General features: G+C 44.5%; 7 protein-coding genes across 7 annotated transcripts; 4 read left to right on the forward strand and 3 right to left on the reverse strand.

Moving 5' to 3' along the window:
• Nucleotides 1–45: 45 nt before the first annotated feature.
• Nucleotides 46–1,577, forward strand: EYB26_007476 (uncharacterized protein; the record flags this gene model as incomplete). The annotated part of the gene is made up of 4 exons (XM_054266743.1): nt 46–112; nt 199–488; nt 561–1,182; nt 1,240–1,577. 4 exons carry the CDS (start codon nt 46–48, stop codon nt 1,575–1,577), a joined length of 1,317 nt encoding a protein of 438 aa, XP_054122718.1.
• A 194-nt stretch (nt 1,578–1,771) lies between these two features.
• Nucleotides 1,772–4,081, reverse strand: EYB26_007477 (uncharacterized protein; the record flags this gene model as incomplete). The annotated part of the gene is made up of 13 exons (XM_054266744.1): nt 1,772–1,892; nt 1,958–2,176; nt 2,245–2,360; nt 2,454–2,509; nt 2,569–2,672; nt 2,731–2,772; nt 2,827–2,951; nt 3,021–3,126; nt 3,185–3,371; nt 3,429–3,507; nt 3,560–3,698; nt 3,763–3,820; nt 3,901–4,081. The coding sequence occupies 13 exons, from the start codon at nt 4,079–4,081 to the stop codon at nt 1,772–1,774; spliced, it is 1,533 nt and encodes a 510-aa protein (XP_054122719.1).
• Nucleotides 4,082–4,723: 642 nt separating this feature from the next.
• EYB26_007478 (uncharacterized protein) lies at nt 4,724–6,421 on the reverse strand (the record flags this gene model as incomplete). Its single annotated transcript, XM_054266745.1, has 5 exons — nt 4,724–5,494; nt 5,544–5,690; nt 5,744–6,023; nt 6,089–6,217; nt 6,282–6,421. The coding sequence occupies 5 exons, from the start codon at nt 6,419–6,421 to the stop codon at nt 4,724–4,726; spliced, it is 1,467 nt and encodes a 488-aa protein (XP_054122720.1).
• An 895-nt stretch (nt 6,422–7,316) lies between these two features.
• EYB26_007479 (uncharacterized protein) lies at nt 7,317–8,609 on the forward strand (the record flags this gene model as incomplete). Its single annotated transcript, XM_054266746.1, has 3 exons — nt 7,317–7,769; nt 7,828–8,369; nt 8,435–8,609. The coding sequence occupies 3 exons, from the start codon at nt 7,317–7,319 to the stop codon at nt 8,607–8,609; spliced, it is 1,170 nt and encodes a 389-aa protein (XP_054122721.1).
• Nucleotides 8,610–9,723: 1,114 nt separating this feature from the next.
• On the reverse strand, nt 9,724–10,176 carry EYB26_007480 (uncharacterized protein; the record flags this gene model as incomplete). The annotated part of the gene is made up of 1 exon (XM_054266747.1): nt 9,724–10,176. One exon carries the CDS (start codon nt 10,174–10,176, stop codon nt 9,724–9,726), a length of 453 nt encoding a protein of 150 aa, XP_054122722.1.
• A 2,522-nt stretch (nt 10,177–12,698) lies between these two features.
• Nucleotides 12,699–13,601, forward strand: EYB26_007481 (uncharacterized protein; the record flags this gene model as incomplete). The annotated part of the gene is made up of 3 exons (XM_054266748.1): nt 12,699–12,973; nt 13,033–13,312; nt 13,371–13,601. 3 exons carry the CDS (start codon nt 12,699–12,701, stop codon nt 13,599–13,601), a joined length of 786 nt encoding a protein of 261 aa, XP_054122723.1.
• A 389-nt stretch (nt 13,602–13,990) lies between these two features.
• EYB26_007482 (uncharacterized protein) lies at nt 13,991–15,709 on the forward strand (the record flags this gene model as incomplete). Its single annotated transcript, XM_054266749.1, has 1 exon — nt 13,991–15,709. One exon carries the CDS (start codon nt 13,991–13,993, stop codon nt 15,707–15,709), a length of 1,719 nt encoding a protein of 572 aa, XP_054122724.1.
• Nucleotides 15,710–16,780: the final 1,071 nt, after the last annotated feature.

Here is a 16,780-nt window from a genome sequence, read left to right on the forward strand (position 1 = left end):
TTCTATTGGATCAATTATAAAGTGAGATAATTTATAGGAAATATCATGAGTCGGGTTAGAAGAAACTGGACGGCAGAGGAGGATGCCCATCTTCGAAAACTAGTTAACAATGGTAGGCAGTAAAAGGTTGTTGTTTTGGCGACCAGGATCACTCCTATGATCCCACCTCTTAGGATAATGCTAACTAAATACATACAGAAATCGAAAATTCTCGCCCACTTCTCTGGAGAGCATTGGCCAAAAAAGTACCAGGGCGTACCAACAAAGATTGCCGCAAAAGATGGTGGAATAGCCTCGCAAATAGCACTGCTAGAGGCCCGTGGTCTCAAGCAGAAAACAAAAGGCTGATTAAGGCTGTGTCGGAGCATGGAACGAATTGGAATGAAGTTGCACATATTGTTGGCACGAGATACGCAGACCAATGCTCAAGTCACTGGAGTCAGGTTTTGGATCTGGACATTAACCACTGCGATTGGACGGCTGAGGAGGTTCGTTGAGCTCCTGCGTTATTCAATTGAACCATGAAAACGTCTTGGATGGCTAACATGGAGATGATGTAGGACGAGAAATTACTTCATGCGGTGCTTTCACATGGTACTACCTGGTCGACAATCGCAACGTCACATACGCCAAAAAGAACTACGCTTGCGCTGAAAAATCGCTATTATGCGTTGCGATTAAGACACCAGAATGCCGGCAATCACAAAGAACCTGTTTCAGCTAAGGCTCCCTCATCACCATCTATCAAAGTGGCGAGTAGAATAAAGTCGAAGAATGGACAGGATGATCGCTCTAACGGTAATGGTGACACTGAAGATGAGGAGGGAGACGAAGAAGTAGATGAGGACGGGGAACATCGAGAAGAAGATGATGGAAATGAAGAAGAGGAAGGCAATTGGGCTATGGTTGAGTATGGCGATTCCATATTCCCGCTCATTCCGAATTGCACGTCTCTTATTCCCCACGACTTATCCGCCAACAAGGCCGCTTCAAGCAGCAGCCCGAACACAGTAGAAATACCCGAAATGTGGACGGGATACACCGGAGCTCCAAAAGAGTCTATTTACCAGTGGATGAATGCCGCAATGAACGATCAGACTATGTACATGAACGCCGACACCCAGCTATACCCTGGCGAGCGCGTTCTTTATGCCAATCAAGACACAAGCGGATTGGATATGAGTGCGTTCCTTTCCGAGTCGCTACGAATCCCTGGCACAGCTAATTTTACAGCAGTAGACGCGGATACCATGAACATAGATTTCGATAATTTACAAGGCAGCCTCTTTCCTGAATACAAGTCGTCCAACAATGGAAATTCGATAATGTCAGTGAATAGCATTACGCCTCTTGACACCTCGTTACCATGCGACGACATTGCAGGACTTAGTCCTGAGAGTCTAAAAGATACGAACTTGCTGCCAGTGGAGGATGGAGGGATAAACACAACGGCGCAGGCTTCCTCGTATCATATATCAATTACCATGGCATGTAAATCCGATCAGTTGGGAGATGTGATGACTTGGGTTTTGACGAATGGCTTGGCTTGTAATGTTAAGATTAATTCACAAGCCTAGATTGTTGATTCATTGTAGGAAGAATTAATATAAGATTTGTTTTTTTTTTTTTTTTTTTTTTTTTTCCATTTGTAAGACGTGTACCCGGACAGTGCCTTGTCCCACAAGGCCAAAAAGACCATCTTTGATCCGCCCAAAATTCACTATATATGCCACGGGAATGGACGAACCAGTACTAAGTACTCTAGATGATATCACACCTTCAAATTTGTCGAACCTTGATCCGACGATATAACGACGGTTGATTGCTTGTGAGCGTCTTCTCCATAGATATGGACATCATCCTGGTCAATATGACGTCTGATCTTGGAAAGTCTTGATGGTATAGGGTCAGTTGGATCATATAATCAAACGTTTGAGATCATAAGAGGATGACTTACTTCTCCCGCTTGTGCAAAAATCGAATGATAAAGGTCGTAGTTATCAGGATGCAAGACATTGTGATCATCGTAATCCAACCTTTGTGATAGCGGGGCGCATCTACCTGCTGCCAAACAATCAGGGGTAACCATGCTTGAAAGACGTATGCCATTTCGTTCATGGAGCCAACAGTAAGTGCTCTCTCTTCGTTGTCCTTGGTACATATTTCATGTGCCCATCTGCAGGTTAGGTTTATGTCAGCTATAGCCCTCCAGATGCATCAGAATCGAAGCAAGGGCTTGCTCACGCCATACACAGTCCGCTTAAGCCGTAGCCAGCGCCGGAATAGATGTAGCAGAACCACTTCCAGCCTCTGGGAATGTCCCAGGCAAGAAGAGAGGCGCCGCATACAATGTTAGACAGCTTGGTAGAAAAGTTAGAGAAGAATTGATTTTGATTGCAGCCCCATCCAGCCGAATGTCTTCTGCAGTGTTTATTTGATAGGGGAGAACTTACTGCACCAAAGAGGATAGGGGGCCATCGCCTGCCATTGAAAATCGTATCTGATGTCCCTATTTGTGGAATAAAAGTTTTAGGAAATTCTAAGCTATATAGAATGGAAAGTGCGTACAAGCGTATATAAGCGTTGTGACAACCTGGACAGCATAAGGTGTTGTAGCATATGCGTTGACCTGTGGGATGGTGTATTTTGGATTGGTCGAAGACTTGAGCCATCTATTGTCTCTATTAGAGGCATCGCAACGTTGGGTACAAATTTGATACGGATTCTTACTGTGCAAGCACGGGTTGGCCCCCGTTGGCGTTATTGAAGGATCTAGGGTAAGCATGTCAGTTACAGTCCAAATATTGAGATCCGATTAAAACATACATATACAGAACTGTCAGGAAGTAAATGTGCCACGTCGAGAATATTTTCTTGATCTTAGCCTTTGTATATGGCTGACGGGTCCCTCGACCTTCCAGTTCCATTCGCTTCTTCGCTAGGGCTACCTCCTTTATGGTGATGGAGTCTGTTTAGCCGATTGCGTAAACAAATGTTTTTGGAGTAGATATCACACTTACTTTCTCAGTCAAGTACCATGGATTGCTAATCTCGGGCACATCAGGTAGAATAAAGAACCCTGCGAGAGCAACGGGTAGAGAAATGACACCGTCAATGATAAAAAGCCTGGGAAAAATCCAATCATCAACTTTCAATCTTCCCATGGCTTTGAGTCTTGTCCTACCATTGCCAACCTTTGAAGCCTCCTCTGCCGCCGAGATGGTACACGGCCGCCATCAGATATCCAGAAAACATGGATCCAAGTCCAGAACTGGTATGAAAGATACAAGATCTCTTGGCCAATTCATCTTTGCGATACCATGAGCCGATTATGTATTGCATACCAGGATAGAAGGTACTCTCGGCCAGTCCTATTGGTTATGAGCTTGTTTCCTCTACCGTGGTCCATCAACGAATGATCCGCGTACCGATAAAGAATCGCATAACGTATATTTGGCGGGCGCTATTGGCTCTTGAAAGACCCATGGTCAAAACTGACCATATCACCTGAATCTTAAATTTAGCGAATGGCAAAAGTTAAGGGTTGTAGCAAGCGTACCTCTGCTGCAGGAATCCAATATCGAGGAGGGAGCTTAGTGAGAGCTATGTTTGATGGTATTTGCCCTAAAACATATCCAACAGTCCAAGCTGCAGTCATATAATTCAGCTGATTTCCGTACAGTCCGAGATCTTCCTGCCTATTAGAATAATCGGATTAGGTTGATTTTCTCAACTAACTTCATAGAGTCATGGATGACTTACATGCCGGACACGAAAGCGTTGTTGATATTAATTTGGTCGAGATATTTAATAAAATAGCCTATGATCCCGTCAATCTCAACTGCTGCCTTCATTTCCATCCCAATCCTCAAAAGTTTTGAGCGTGTCGGGTTAACTGACCTAGTGATGCAAACGTCAAGAGCGCGGTATCGAGTTTGAATAACAGCCAACGTTCTTCCGGCGACTTGTCTAACGTGTCCCATACATAACTCGTCCATTTCTTTTTGATCTCAGTTTGGACGACCGTGTCGGATAATTCAGACGATGTGCGCTCATTCTCACTGCCCAGTGTTGTGGTCATTGTGTCGACTATCGAACTCGGCAAACACAATGGATATCTCGGTGCGACGCAAGGACTAATAACAAAGAGGGTAGATTTCTACTTTATTATGTTTATAGTTTTTACATCCAAGTGACCACCAGCATTTGGAGGTCCACGATGTCGCCGTTCGATACAAGCCCGTGCAGATACGTACTCCACGCTGATAAACAAGCCACTACGAGAATGCATTTTACCATTGTTGGCCCTTCTTGCGAAATATGTAACCAATCAATCAATTGATAGGCATATGTTCTAACTATACAGAGGTGCAAATCTCATATCGAGCTCGAATGGTGTCACTTCTACCGAAGATGCTGATTAGCCAGTCCGTGGAAAAGCAATCTATTAATCCTTCAATGACACATGGTCAACCTAGTGTTATCTAGAGTAGTTCTCTTTTTACAATGCTTTCAGTAGTAATGAATGTGTAAAAGGCGTTGTGTATCACCAAAGACGGCGGACTGATGGCGTGATATGGCTAAACATGAATTCGGGCTATTCCGCCTCGATTGATCAGCAGACCCCCAGCTCTCCATATTAACTACCTAGCTAGTTGCTTACTACACCCTGATGAATATTTATCCGAATAAAGTCATCAAAATCATAAATGATATCGCGGTATTATTTACCCTGAAACTGCTGTTCGATAAGCTTCCTTTGCACCTTCTTGGCTTCATGCCATGTTTCTGTATATCCCGTAATCAAAGGTAATCCAACTTTGCCTCTAAAGAAATTGATCCAATCAAGCAGTTCCTGTACATAACCCTCTTCTTCGCCCTTGAGAGAGTGGAAATTACGGCCCACTCCTTTCTGTTCAATCTTGGCCCGATATTCATCCCTCATGTTGGAACCAGATGGCAACCGAGCAATGCCAGCAAAGATCTCTGTGACGGCAATCGCCTGAAACTCAAAAAGAGTAAAAGTTGCAGTATAGAATGGTACTCCAACAAAAGCTAATGTAGGGTCTGGTATGTAGAAAATATCTTTGTGTAGGTTGTGAACTTGTGTTCCATCTGTGACGAGAACGGTATCACTGGCTTCTGTGGGTTTTGTATCATCTTCATGGAGTCTACGTAGAAATGGGAGAGTGAAATAATAGCCGGTGCAGACTATTATATAGTCGATATCCTCAATTGTTGAATCTTGGTCTGTTGATTTGAGGTGCACTTTGATTGGAAGGTGGCTTTCTGCTGTCAGAGGTTCCTCGGTGCGTGTGGCACTTGTAATCTCAAAAAATTCAATCTCCGCAACTCGTGTGCCATTGTCAGGCAACATTTTCTCTGTTAAGTCGTAGGGACTATTTCTTGTACTCTGGTAGATGTTTTTGGCCACCGGTCCCAGTTCTCGAGCGATATCGGTGGACGATACTCCTCCTCCGATAAGCAGCACATTCTATGATTATTAGTGGAAAGCATCAAAAAGTCGGTTATGAGTAACTTACCTTGCCGGCGTATTCATCGGGTCTCCGGTAGCCCTTTGAATGAAGAACTCTTAACGGCCATAGTCGTTTGATGTATGCGAGTCCTGTTATATTCGGGATCCGCGGCGCATGATAATGTCCAGATGCAACCACAACTGCGTCAAAGAGCTGAATTGAACATCAGCCGTGCTGTATATACAGTATTTGAGTCTGTGACTTACATCATTTTTCTCCTGCTCATTTACCTCTCCCGTTTCATCGTCTTCCCGAAGTTCAGTCCACGAAACCTGCCATTTTGACAGTTCATTCACTTTCTCGATGTTGGTGACTTTGGCTCCAAACAAAGTCACGCCATGTACGCCAGACTTTCGCGAAGTGTCAATAATGTATTCGTTCATTACTCGGTGAGAAACGAAATCTGGGGTCTTATCTGGCCATGCATTTAAAGTAACTCGCATGAGCGGTGTCGAAACATTATTCCGTAGGCCAACGTAGCACGGTCTATAGGAACTCGCAATTAATTACTCATTCTCGACAACATGGGATGTTTGAAAAGGTTTTGATACCCTGGTGGCGCATGTTCTAGGACAAGTCGATCAAATTCTTGAATTTCTTCATAATCCCCTGCCTGTTCCGCTTCGGAAGGTCTAGTTGCTGGATATATCGACTCAATAGGTCGTCTATCATCGTACAGCCTTATCAAAGTTTATAGTTAGATGCTATATCTTTGGTGATAAGGAAATTTGCCATGTTACATACCACACACCTCCAGCTTCCTTGTTTCTTTCAAAAACGGTAACCTCTAAGCCTGCATTTAACAAATGTGCTGCTGTCACAACACCGCTTATTCCGGCTCCTATAACGGCGACTTTATCGATTGTATTAGAGGGTCCAGTCATTATGTCTCCGTTATTTGATTACGGGTTGTGGAAAATACATAAAAGAGGAATCGGTTTATCATTGGTTTCTGAGGGATCACATAGCTTTGACTATATAAGTTGGCAACGAAAACTTCCAGAAAAAAGTTTTATGAGCATTATTCTCCACAAAATTTACAATCGAACTCAGAACCCTACCATTAATGATTCGAGCCGATTACCCGTTATGGATATCTCATCCAACTTCGGCAGCGGACTGACAGCCGACTACTATAACATCACCACATCCAATAAACAGAGGTTTTACACATATACCTAGGTACTCACGATAATAAAGTATCGGTAAGGGCGCCTGATTTAAAAAGAGTATATGACTACATTTTAGTATGGAATCATGCGATTGTGGATACCCCAATGTCAGATAACAAAGACCGCAGGAAAAGATCTAGAAAAGATGCAAAAAGATGTTTTCCACATTTGTCAGTCTTTCTATTGGAGGAATCCATGGATGTCATACGACTAGACGCACATTATCCAAGGTTGAAAGCGAATGGAAGTAGGGATTGAGGGGAAGGACACGATTGTGCAATTACGGTGGTTGATGATATGATTGCTCTAACATTTCCCCTCTTTGAGATTGATCAGTGGCCAATCATCATTTCTAGAAACGCTTGGAGATAATGAAGTATTATTAATCAATGGATAGATGAAAGAGATGGGATTGTATTTCTTTAATGATTGCAACTATGGACATTTATGGTGATCAAGCTGGCACTCGTAGATAAGCCGTCGGTTCCATCGTAGAATACGATATCTAGGAACTATTTTGGCATCCGAGATTTGAGAGATATTTAGTCTTCTACGTCCTACATCCTACCTTCATAGCATTACTTAGCCTTCGATACTATCACCGCGAATGGCTCCGGCTCCAATTTCCCCATCCATTACCGACTTCGTCGTCCAAACGAAGCAGGATAATCATGGACTAGAGATTCCTCCTGCAACAATCGAACGTCTTACCAAGGCCGGTATTGATCTATCGCATGGATATCCATATAACCCCGCTAAACCTCTCTATCTCGACGACGTGTATAAGATCCGCAGCGAGCCGCGAGAATATGTGGATGCCGGCAGTCGAGCCGACCCAGAAAAGAAAGCATTGCTGAGCGCTGCTAAAGAGGTTATACATCTGACACGCCATATTGGAACTGAAATTGTAGGATTGCAGCTCAAGGATTTAACGAATCAGCAACGAGACGAGTTAGCTTTGCTTATTGCTGAGCGCAGTGTTGTCTTTTTCAGAGACCAGGATCTCTCGCCGCAGCAGCAAAAAGCGTTGGGTGAACACTTTGGTGAAATTGAAGTTCACGTAAGCTATTCCCGTTTCTGCTCATACTCTTGAGCAGAGATCACTCATAGTATCACAGCCACAAGTTGGACAAGTACCCGGTGTCCCTGGCGTGACAGTGCTCTGGCCCGCCCTTCAAGCCGTCGAGCGCGAACCGAACTTCCGCAAAACCGGAGGCGCATCAACATGGCACAGCGATCTCGTCCACGAGAGCCAGCCAGCCGGCATCACGCACCTTCACAACGACACCATCCCCAGCGTTGGTGGCGACACGCTTTGGGCAAGCGGCTATTCCGCATACGAGAAACTATCTCCTTCGTTCCGAAAGTTCATCGACGGCAAGACAGCCATTTATCGCTCTGCTCATAGCTATTTAGATCGTGAAAATCCCCAGGCGGGACCGCAGTTCGTTGAGCGGGAGCATCCATTGGTACGCACGCACCCTGCTACGGGCTGGAAGGCTCTGTGGGTGAACCGTTCCATGACGGTGAGAATCGTGGGGCTTGACAAAGCAGAAAGCGACCTGATCCTGGGTTATTTGTATGATGTGTATGAGCGCAGCCCTGACATCCAAGTCCGGTTCAAATGGAGTCCAAAATCAAGCGCCTTGTGGGATAATCGGTATGGCTTCCTCCTGTCGCTTGCTTGAGATACCTCGATAATAGTTAGCTAACAGCCACCAATAGTATCACAATCCACAACGCAAGCTGGGATTACGAAGGCCTCGAACCGAGGCATGGCACCAGAGTGACGGCCTTGGCAGAGAAGCCCTATTTCGACCCCAAGTCACGGACAAGACGACAGGCTTTGGGATTACTGGGGCATTCAGAGATTAAAGAGCTTGAAGAGCATGCCAATTAGCCGACCGTCTGAGGCGAGCATCCATGAATTAAATTGCATTAAGATAAATCAATCATTCTTATAGCCAAGTACTATTCATGCTTTCAACATGCATATTGAATGTTAACAAAATGATCGCTCTTTACAAGATGGAGGGTTGCTTGTAGATAGACGATGCAAATCATGGGAGTTGGGAAGGAAAGAAAAAAACAAAGTCCGTCGACAGAGAGCTTCAGACTCGCATTCGCTGCGCAGAATATTCCACTATGGGGGCCAGTCACGGCGTACCGCCTTCGTAGAACGCCTCTGGTTGGCTGGCCCATTAGCGAAGTGAATTCTCTATAGGAGAATCTGAGATCAAATCTGCCGCAATATATATATATATATATATATAAAGAATATGCTTCATTAAAGTTTTAATAAATTGATTTATTTATTAGGGGACTCTGTTATAGTTTCTAATCCCAACATCTAGACTTGTTGGGGTGGTCCTACCTAGGTATGACTGCTGGAGACTAATAATTCTCTCCTGCTCACCTACGTCTCTCAACATCTAGTACCGTAATAACCCAGCATACAAGGCAGCGTACAGGCTAGAAGAGTCCATATAGAGGCTTTAAATATTACTACCTAGGTAAATACATATGTATGTTGCTCGATAACCTATATCTAGGCTTATACGGGAGCACCTCTATCGGCATGTTAAGACAGCAATCATTGAGATGTATCAATATATATATATATATATATATATGAGAACATACATACCGTCGGCGAAAATGGGGGGGTGTTTTTTTTTTTTTTTCGATCTTTGACTACAGGATGGTCTTTATCTAAAATACGATAAATCGATAGCCTATAAAATTCGTTCGAGGTTCAAGAAAGTTGAATTTTGATTATCTTTGTTGAAAGAACGAATGTGAAGCTTGAAACTTATCAAAATTGAAAAAGTCGTGTTTTTTGCCCGTTGTGCTAACAAATTCGGGACGTGATGTGAGTTCTCAGTGCGCCCGAGCTAAGTTTAGGAAAGCGGCTGAGATAAATTTGCAATTACACTTTATGCAGTGTTTGTTTTTATTTCTCCTCTTCTTTTATGGTTTGTTGTTTTTTGTCTTTTTTTAAATGCCCTAAGTGACTACTTCAACCAGTACTCGTCCCTGTCAACGTCGGTCGTCCATTCGTGCTCCTCCGTCGTATAGAGCCGCACAATCTTCCCATCCGGATCCTCAGCAGCCATAACCCACCCCTTCATCCCTTTAAGGACCTTGGAATGACTGACCCCATTCGCATCAAACCAAACACCCCATTCCTCCAGATCCTTCCGTGAATCGACACTCCATGTCACCGGGTCCCAGCCTTGTTGGATCTTAGCCTGTTCTGGGTTGTAGCGAATTTCGAGCATCAGGCCGGCCAACTTGTATGTCAGGAGCACGGCGAACAGTTTACCGTCGCGAGTGTAGTGGTCTAGATTGGGACAAGATTCAAAGGGGAAGATTCGAGTGTAGAACGCTTCGGTTTTGCGTATGTCAGTTGCCGGGAGCTTGAGATGATGTATGCCATTGAAACTGGCTGGTTTTGTGGGAGGCATATTAAGGTGTAAAGTGACTTGATAATTATCGATATAGCCTTTGTATAATCCCTTTCAAAATCAGTTGATTCCCTATACCAAAATCTTCATCCCACGGAGTTTCGAGTACATTATATTTTTGATACTTTGGCATCACGTAGATCTGCACCATCTACTTTAGATAAAAAGTATCTCGAGTTAATAACCTATACCGTAACGGCGAGTCGGTGTGAGAATAAATTCGCGGCCCTCCCTTACCTCGAAAGACCGAAATAGGAGAAACTTCGGAAGGGCCAACCATAATTCGTCCTTTGTTAGCGTGTGCTGTGGGAGTGGACTTGAAAGACAACGCGTCTCTTTGTTGTACCTCCAGTTATCAGACAAAGACCTTCAAAATGCTGACTTGGCATGAGTCGGATCGAAAATTCTTGTTACAGGTCAGGGTCGGCGAGTGGCTACAGCTGACAACCGACCAGAGGAAAGAGCCAGGAGATCGCTACGTAACTAATACGGGTCACATACTTCGCAACAAAGATCTTTGCACTTGAATGCATTAGACGATCGAGATTTTACTCCCAACCGCCATTATGTATAATTTTCTATCGGAGAGTCGTCGATGAATTCACACGACACCGCAATGTCTCGAAGAAAACTTGAAAAAAATCCCATCCTTGGTTGATAAACACCGAATTGCATAGGAGCAACGAAAAAATAAATAGTAGACATAGAAAACGTGAATCTGCCCATTTCCAAGCTACTCATCACAGAAGCCTAGTCCAGGCTGCTCCGCCCACTGATAATCTAGGCTCGCTAGACCTTTTTTTTTCAGTCGTCATTTTCGTTCAATAGCACGCTCCGATCGTTTATGAGCCAGGGTTGGGGTTCATCTGGAGGAGGCAGTGAGTTAGCTGGGATGCGAAAATCTTGCGAGACAAGAGGCTTGTTCGTACCTTGCGCTTGCCGCCGGTCAGTGTGACATTGACGAATCGGCGGGTGTAGACCAGACGCTTCTTAGCACGGCCCTTGGGTTGCTTGGGCTATTTCACAGGTTAGTACATCAAATCTGCAGACTTGTCTTGTTTGTCATGCGGAACAGTACCTTCTCTTGCTTGTCGACCTTGGGGGTGGCGGCCTTGACCTTACCGGCACGAGCCAAACTTCCCTGATATATTTGTCAGTCTTGTTCAGCGATTAAGTCATAGACGTATATTCCAGGCAGTATATCTCGCGAAGGACCATCACTTGTATGAACCGGACTGCAAAACTCGACGAAAGTGGTGCGGACGTTGATAAGCGGCGATCGTGAATCGGGAACGGACTTGGATTTTCAGATTGTGCCGTGCGATATCCATCATTTGAGATTCCGTCTTTCCTTCCATTATGTATCATAAATGTGACTGAAGCCAGGTGCAAATAAAAGCGATTTCGTAGAATTTTAATGTCCGAAACACACAATACTGAGATTTGTGTCATGTCGAGCGACGAAAATGTGGACGGCGGTGGATTGCAGTGACTCAGAATTGTCGCAGATGGCCCAACGCGAGTATACCGAGGACAGGCATGTCATAGATCAAAATGCTGGGTGCAACTTACGTGAACTTTACCCATGTTGAGATGCTGAGGATGGAATCGAGGACAGCGAGATGGAAAGTCGACTCTTGGTGATGGGGAGAAGAAGTGTCGTATCGTTTCGCAGGGAGTGGGCTTAGCGAGGGCGAGGGCTGAATTTCGGTTTGTGTGGGAAAAAGTCACGGGATCGTCGGAACAACGTCCTGCCGCGGCCGGGATATCGCCGCGCTTACTCCGTACAATCTCTTGACTTTCTTCACTCTGAATCATTCTACCATTCTATCATCTCATGGTAGCTGGTCCCTAGTACTTCTCCTATTACTTTGAAGGTTCTTATTTATTTTCCTAATTATCTCATGTCTTGACTCTCAGTGCCTGCTGCATGTGTTCTTTTTCCGTTAAGCGAGCCATAATACTGATGCCTATGGTTGATGATCCAAGTTCCAATTCAGTAGCTGCAAATCAAATGAACTTCTTTTGACCTATCGCTCACCACTCAAAAGCACAAGAACAATAAATTTCCGATGAACACTGTTGATCTTTCAGCTCTCTCGCGCGCTCGTTCTCGTTTACTTCGTTCACATTTCTGAAGGGGTTGCTTAGTCATTCACCAATTGGCCAATAAGAAGCTGTAATTTCTGACTAGAAAAAGCTTCACTCCTTCCGAAATGGGTAAGGTGTGCGACTTATGGATCGGTGACCAATCAGATGCCTCACCTTAGACCCTATTATCACCTTAATTTTCCAAGAATAGCCCTGATTATGGAGACGGATCTTCTTTTACGATGGACCATTTTTTATGTGAAGGGCCTTGATAAAGATGAGCCCGGATCTACTCTATTTAAGGACACTTCATTCCTATCCCCAGACTCCATCCCTGATCAAACAATTGAATATACTCGTTACTACACTTATAGACTTGCTCGAATTGTCGTTCGCTGTTGCCGGAAAGAAAAGCAGAAACATAAACCAACATGCTTCCCACCGACACAGACAAAGCGGTTGATCTTGCAGAACTTGTCATCTATAGCCTTCTTACCATTCCTGCACTATATTGTCTAGCCCGTCATGGAAAGCAAGGCCTACTAGGCTGGCTTTACGTCTTTATCTACTGCACAATCCGCCTGATCGCAGCTGGCCTTAAATACAAAAGCGATCGAGACCACGAAGTATCCACAGGGATCCTGATTGTTGATAACATCGGGTTATCGCCTCTGTTGCTTGGGGCTTCTGGTATTCTCCATGAAGCGTAAGTTGTTGCTCCCTGATTTATGCCCTTGTTCTAAACTGGCAACTGTTATTCTCTAGTCGATACGCTCGTCGCTCCATCAAAAACAACAAGATCGAATGGCTCGCCGTGTTGCAATACCACATGCTTGTCTCAGCAGGCCTAGCCCTCATCGCTGTCTCTGTATCAGACCTCATCAAACCCAATTTGTCCAACTCAGGAACAGGGCTTCTCAAAGGAGGGTTCGCGATCCTTTTTATTAGCTGGGCGCTTCTTACGTTAGCTACATTGTTCTCCCTGAAGCGTCCGGCTTCATACCGCCAATTGACAAAGGATGTGTCATTCCGCGATGGAACTCTGGTATGAATCTCGTGAGTGCATATGATTTCATGGTTGATATTAATTCTCTTCGATGCAGTTGCTCCACGCCGTGCTCTTTTCTCTACCCATGGCTCTCTTGAAAGCAATCTACGGAGCCATCAATCTATGCGGCCCGGGAAACTCCATCGGGACCTCTGCTTTCTCATCCAAAGTCCCCGCCGATATCTGCATGAGCTTGATCCCACCGATGCTGGCAACCATAGTCTTGGTTGTTATCGGACTAATGACACCACGTTCGCAAGCTACAACTGGACATCAGACCATATGAAGCGAAACCTATGTTATATGATGGTGCTGGCCATGGCTTTTGCTATTATGATATTACCTTCCTTTGGGTATGAGCCTTTTTGCAATCTTTTACATGTTAATATTCAAGGCGGAATGAAGAGATGATGGAGAGAGTGTACGATGCGTATTGATATTTGCGTTCAAAGCGGAAAATAGAATGCGTTTTAAATATGCCTAGGTCAACTGGTAGTGCCTCCTTTAAGGATGTTTATCGGCGTTTGATGGAGATTTGAGGAGGGAGGGGAGGGGTTTGTTGTGCAACCCCACATAGTTAGATCCAGAAGTCTGATGATTAGATCAGACCAACGCAATCAATAACGTTACTTTACACGCTTCGTAAAGACATTGGCATCATACAGAAGCTGTACAATGAGTCTAGAGTCTGACAGAAACGATAAATATTTTGACTTGGGTTCCTACCATCGACCCATCACGACAAAGTCAGCAAGCGCTCAGACCTGGTTTGATCGGGGCCTGATATGGACATTTGCCTTCAATCACGAGGAAGCAGTAAACTGTTTCAAAAATGCCATACGAGATGACCCGGAGTGTACAATCGCATATTGGGGATTGGCGTATGCCATCGGCCCGAATTACAATAAATCCTGGGATACGTTTGATGGAAAAGACCTTCATATTTCTTTGAGAGAAGCCCACAGAGCGGCATTACATGCAAAAGATATGGTTATTGATTCGATGACAGCGGCTGAGAGGGCTCTCATTGAGGCTATTCAATACCGTTACCCATCGGAAACCATTGAAGATATCGGAAATCAAGCAGTTGAACAGATATTTGCGGCCTGGAATCTTAACTATGCAGAAAGCATGGGTGTTGCTTATAAGAATAACCCGGATGATCTGGATATTGCGGCCCTATATGCAGATGCACTCATGAACCTAACACCTTGGAAACTATGGAACTTGAAGACTGGACAACCAAACCCCAGTTCACGTACACTTGAGGTAAAAGGAGTTCTGGAGCGAGCCATCTCGTCAAACGGAGGCCTAAAGCATCCCGGAATACTACACTTGTACATCCATCTTATGGAGATGTCCCCAACACCAGAGAATGCTTTGCGAGTAGCTGATCATCTTCGAGGTCTTGTGCCCGATGCTGGACATTTGAACCACATGCCAACGCATCTGGACGTACTATGTGGTGACTATCAGCAGGCAATTCGATCAAATACGCAAGCCATTCAAGCGGACGAAAAATATTTTGCCACCTCGGGCTCACTCCGGTTTTATACCCTTTACAGAGCACACAACTATCACTTTCGTCTGTATGCAGCCATGTTTGCCGGACAGTCTCGAGTTGCGCTGGATACAGTAGCACTACTAGAACGAAGCATTCCGGAGCAGTTGCTACGGGTCGAGTCACCCCCAATGGCAGATTGGTTAGAAGGATTCATTGGCATGCGTGTACACGCCCTTATCAGGTTCGGTCGATGGGAAGACATACTTGTCCTGAAACTGCCTCATGACCAAACACTATACTCTGTTACAACCACGATGCTACACTACGCCAAGGGGGTTGCAAGCGCTGCTTTAGGCAGAATCGAGGAGGCAGAAAATGAACGCGAATTATTCAAAAAAGCTTTGATGCATGTGCAACCTTCTAGGACGATTTTCAATAATTCATGTCTTCACATACTGCAAGTCGCGGATGCAATGCTCAACGGAGAAATAGAGTATCGAAAGAGCAACATCGAACAAGCATTTATATATCTACGTCAAGCTACCAAACTAGATCAAGAGCTCCCTTATGACGAGCCCTGGGGATGGATGCAACCGCCTCGACATGCATACGGTGCGCTACTTTTAGAACAGGGCCAATTCGAGGAGGCGTTGGATGTTTACTCGACGGATCTTGGTCTCAATGATATTTTGCCTCGGGCAATGCAACATCCGAACAATGTTTGGTCTCTCCATGGTCTGGTTGAATGCCTAACTACGTTAAAAAGATATGATGAGGCGAGATTGCTCAAGAAACATCTCGATTTGGCAGTCGCAATGGCTGATGTACCTATCAAATCGTCATGCTTCTGTCGACTTGAGACAGAATCTACCCTTGGAGAATGCCACTGATGTAAGAAATACCGCCTTTTATATGGACAGAGGTTAACGCTTAAAACTAATAGTATCTTCACATATAGACAAAATGCTGTGAGTTCACCACTTTAAGAACCGGGGTCTACTATCCAAAGACGGCTGAGGTAGAATATAATGTTTTGCACATGTTAAGCAGCTCGATAAATTGTATCCATACTGAAAGAAAAATCAACATTGATTTCAAATACACCTTCATTGTCGTAGCATGAGGTATAGAGCTTCGTTGTACATGTGACTGCCGTCTTTGGGCAGCTCATGTCGATTGATACCTGAGGTTGCTAGACATCAACGCGGCGACAGTTTTGCTATGGAGTTGTCATCCTCATAAAACCTAGTTCTATGTGGCCCCTCGGATTTGAAATCAAAGCGAAACATTTTATAATCATCATCTACACGCTCATCTATAGTCCCAGCTGATTTCCCTGCCATCGCCTATCACACATCGACAGAATACCAGCAAGGATAACCTCGTAAAACAGGCTATATACGTTTGATGTGCGTGGCTTGTCGAAAGGTACGTCCCGGATATGCCTGCAGAAGCCAAATTCCCTCGATGCAATTGATAAGCATATCATCATCGCCTTAGACCATGCCTACTCTCGCAATCAGTTAGAATAGCATTAGAATATCTATCAGTGAAGACCTACCCAGGCAAGAAGTATGAGAACGTCGTCCGAACCGAAAGAGCGAGTTATCTATATTCTAGAGTATGCACGTAATGCTATTTCGATTGTTGCCAAAGAGCCGAAAACGCCCAACTTGACCAAATGCATCAGTGTTACAAAAGAACTGAATCCTTGCAAGGAATTCTTTTGATTTTGGTTTCAAACATGACTGGCTTACGAGACCCCTTTGATTGAATGAAATATACCATCAGTAGTTTTTAATTGTTATTTTAGATATCATGCCACAACATGGCGTTGTTTCATTGTGACTAAGGAAACTTTCCAGTGACCGAATCACAAAACTCTAGTTACATATAGACAACTATAGTATTCGCGACACAAAACAAGGTTTCCCACCATCACAGGAGTTTGATTTCCTTGC

This window comes from Talaromyces marneffei, chromosome 5 (genome assembly GCF_009556855.1).
Source record: "Talaromyces marneffei chromosome 5, complete sequence".
Taxonomy (NCBI): domain Eukaryota; kingdom Fungi; phylum Ascomycota; class Eurotiomycetes; order Eurotiales; family Trichocomaceae; genus Talaromyces; species Talaromyces marneffei.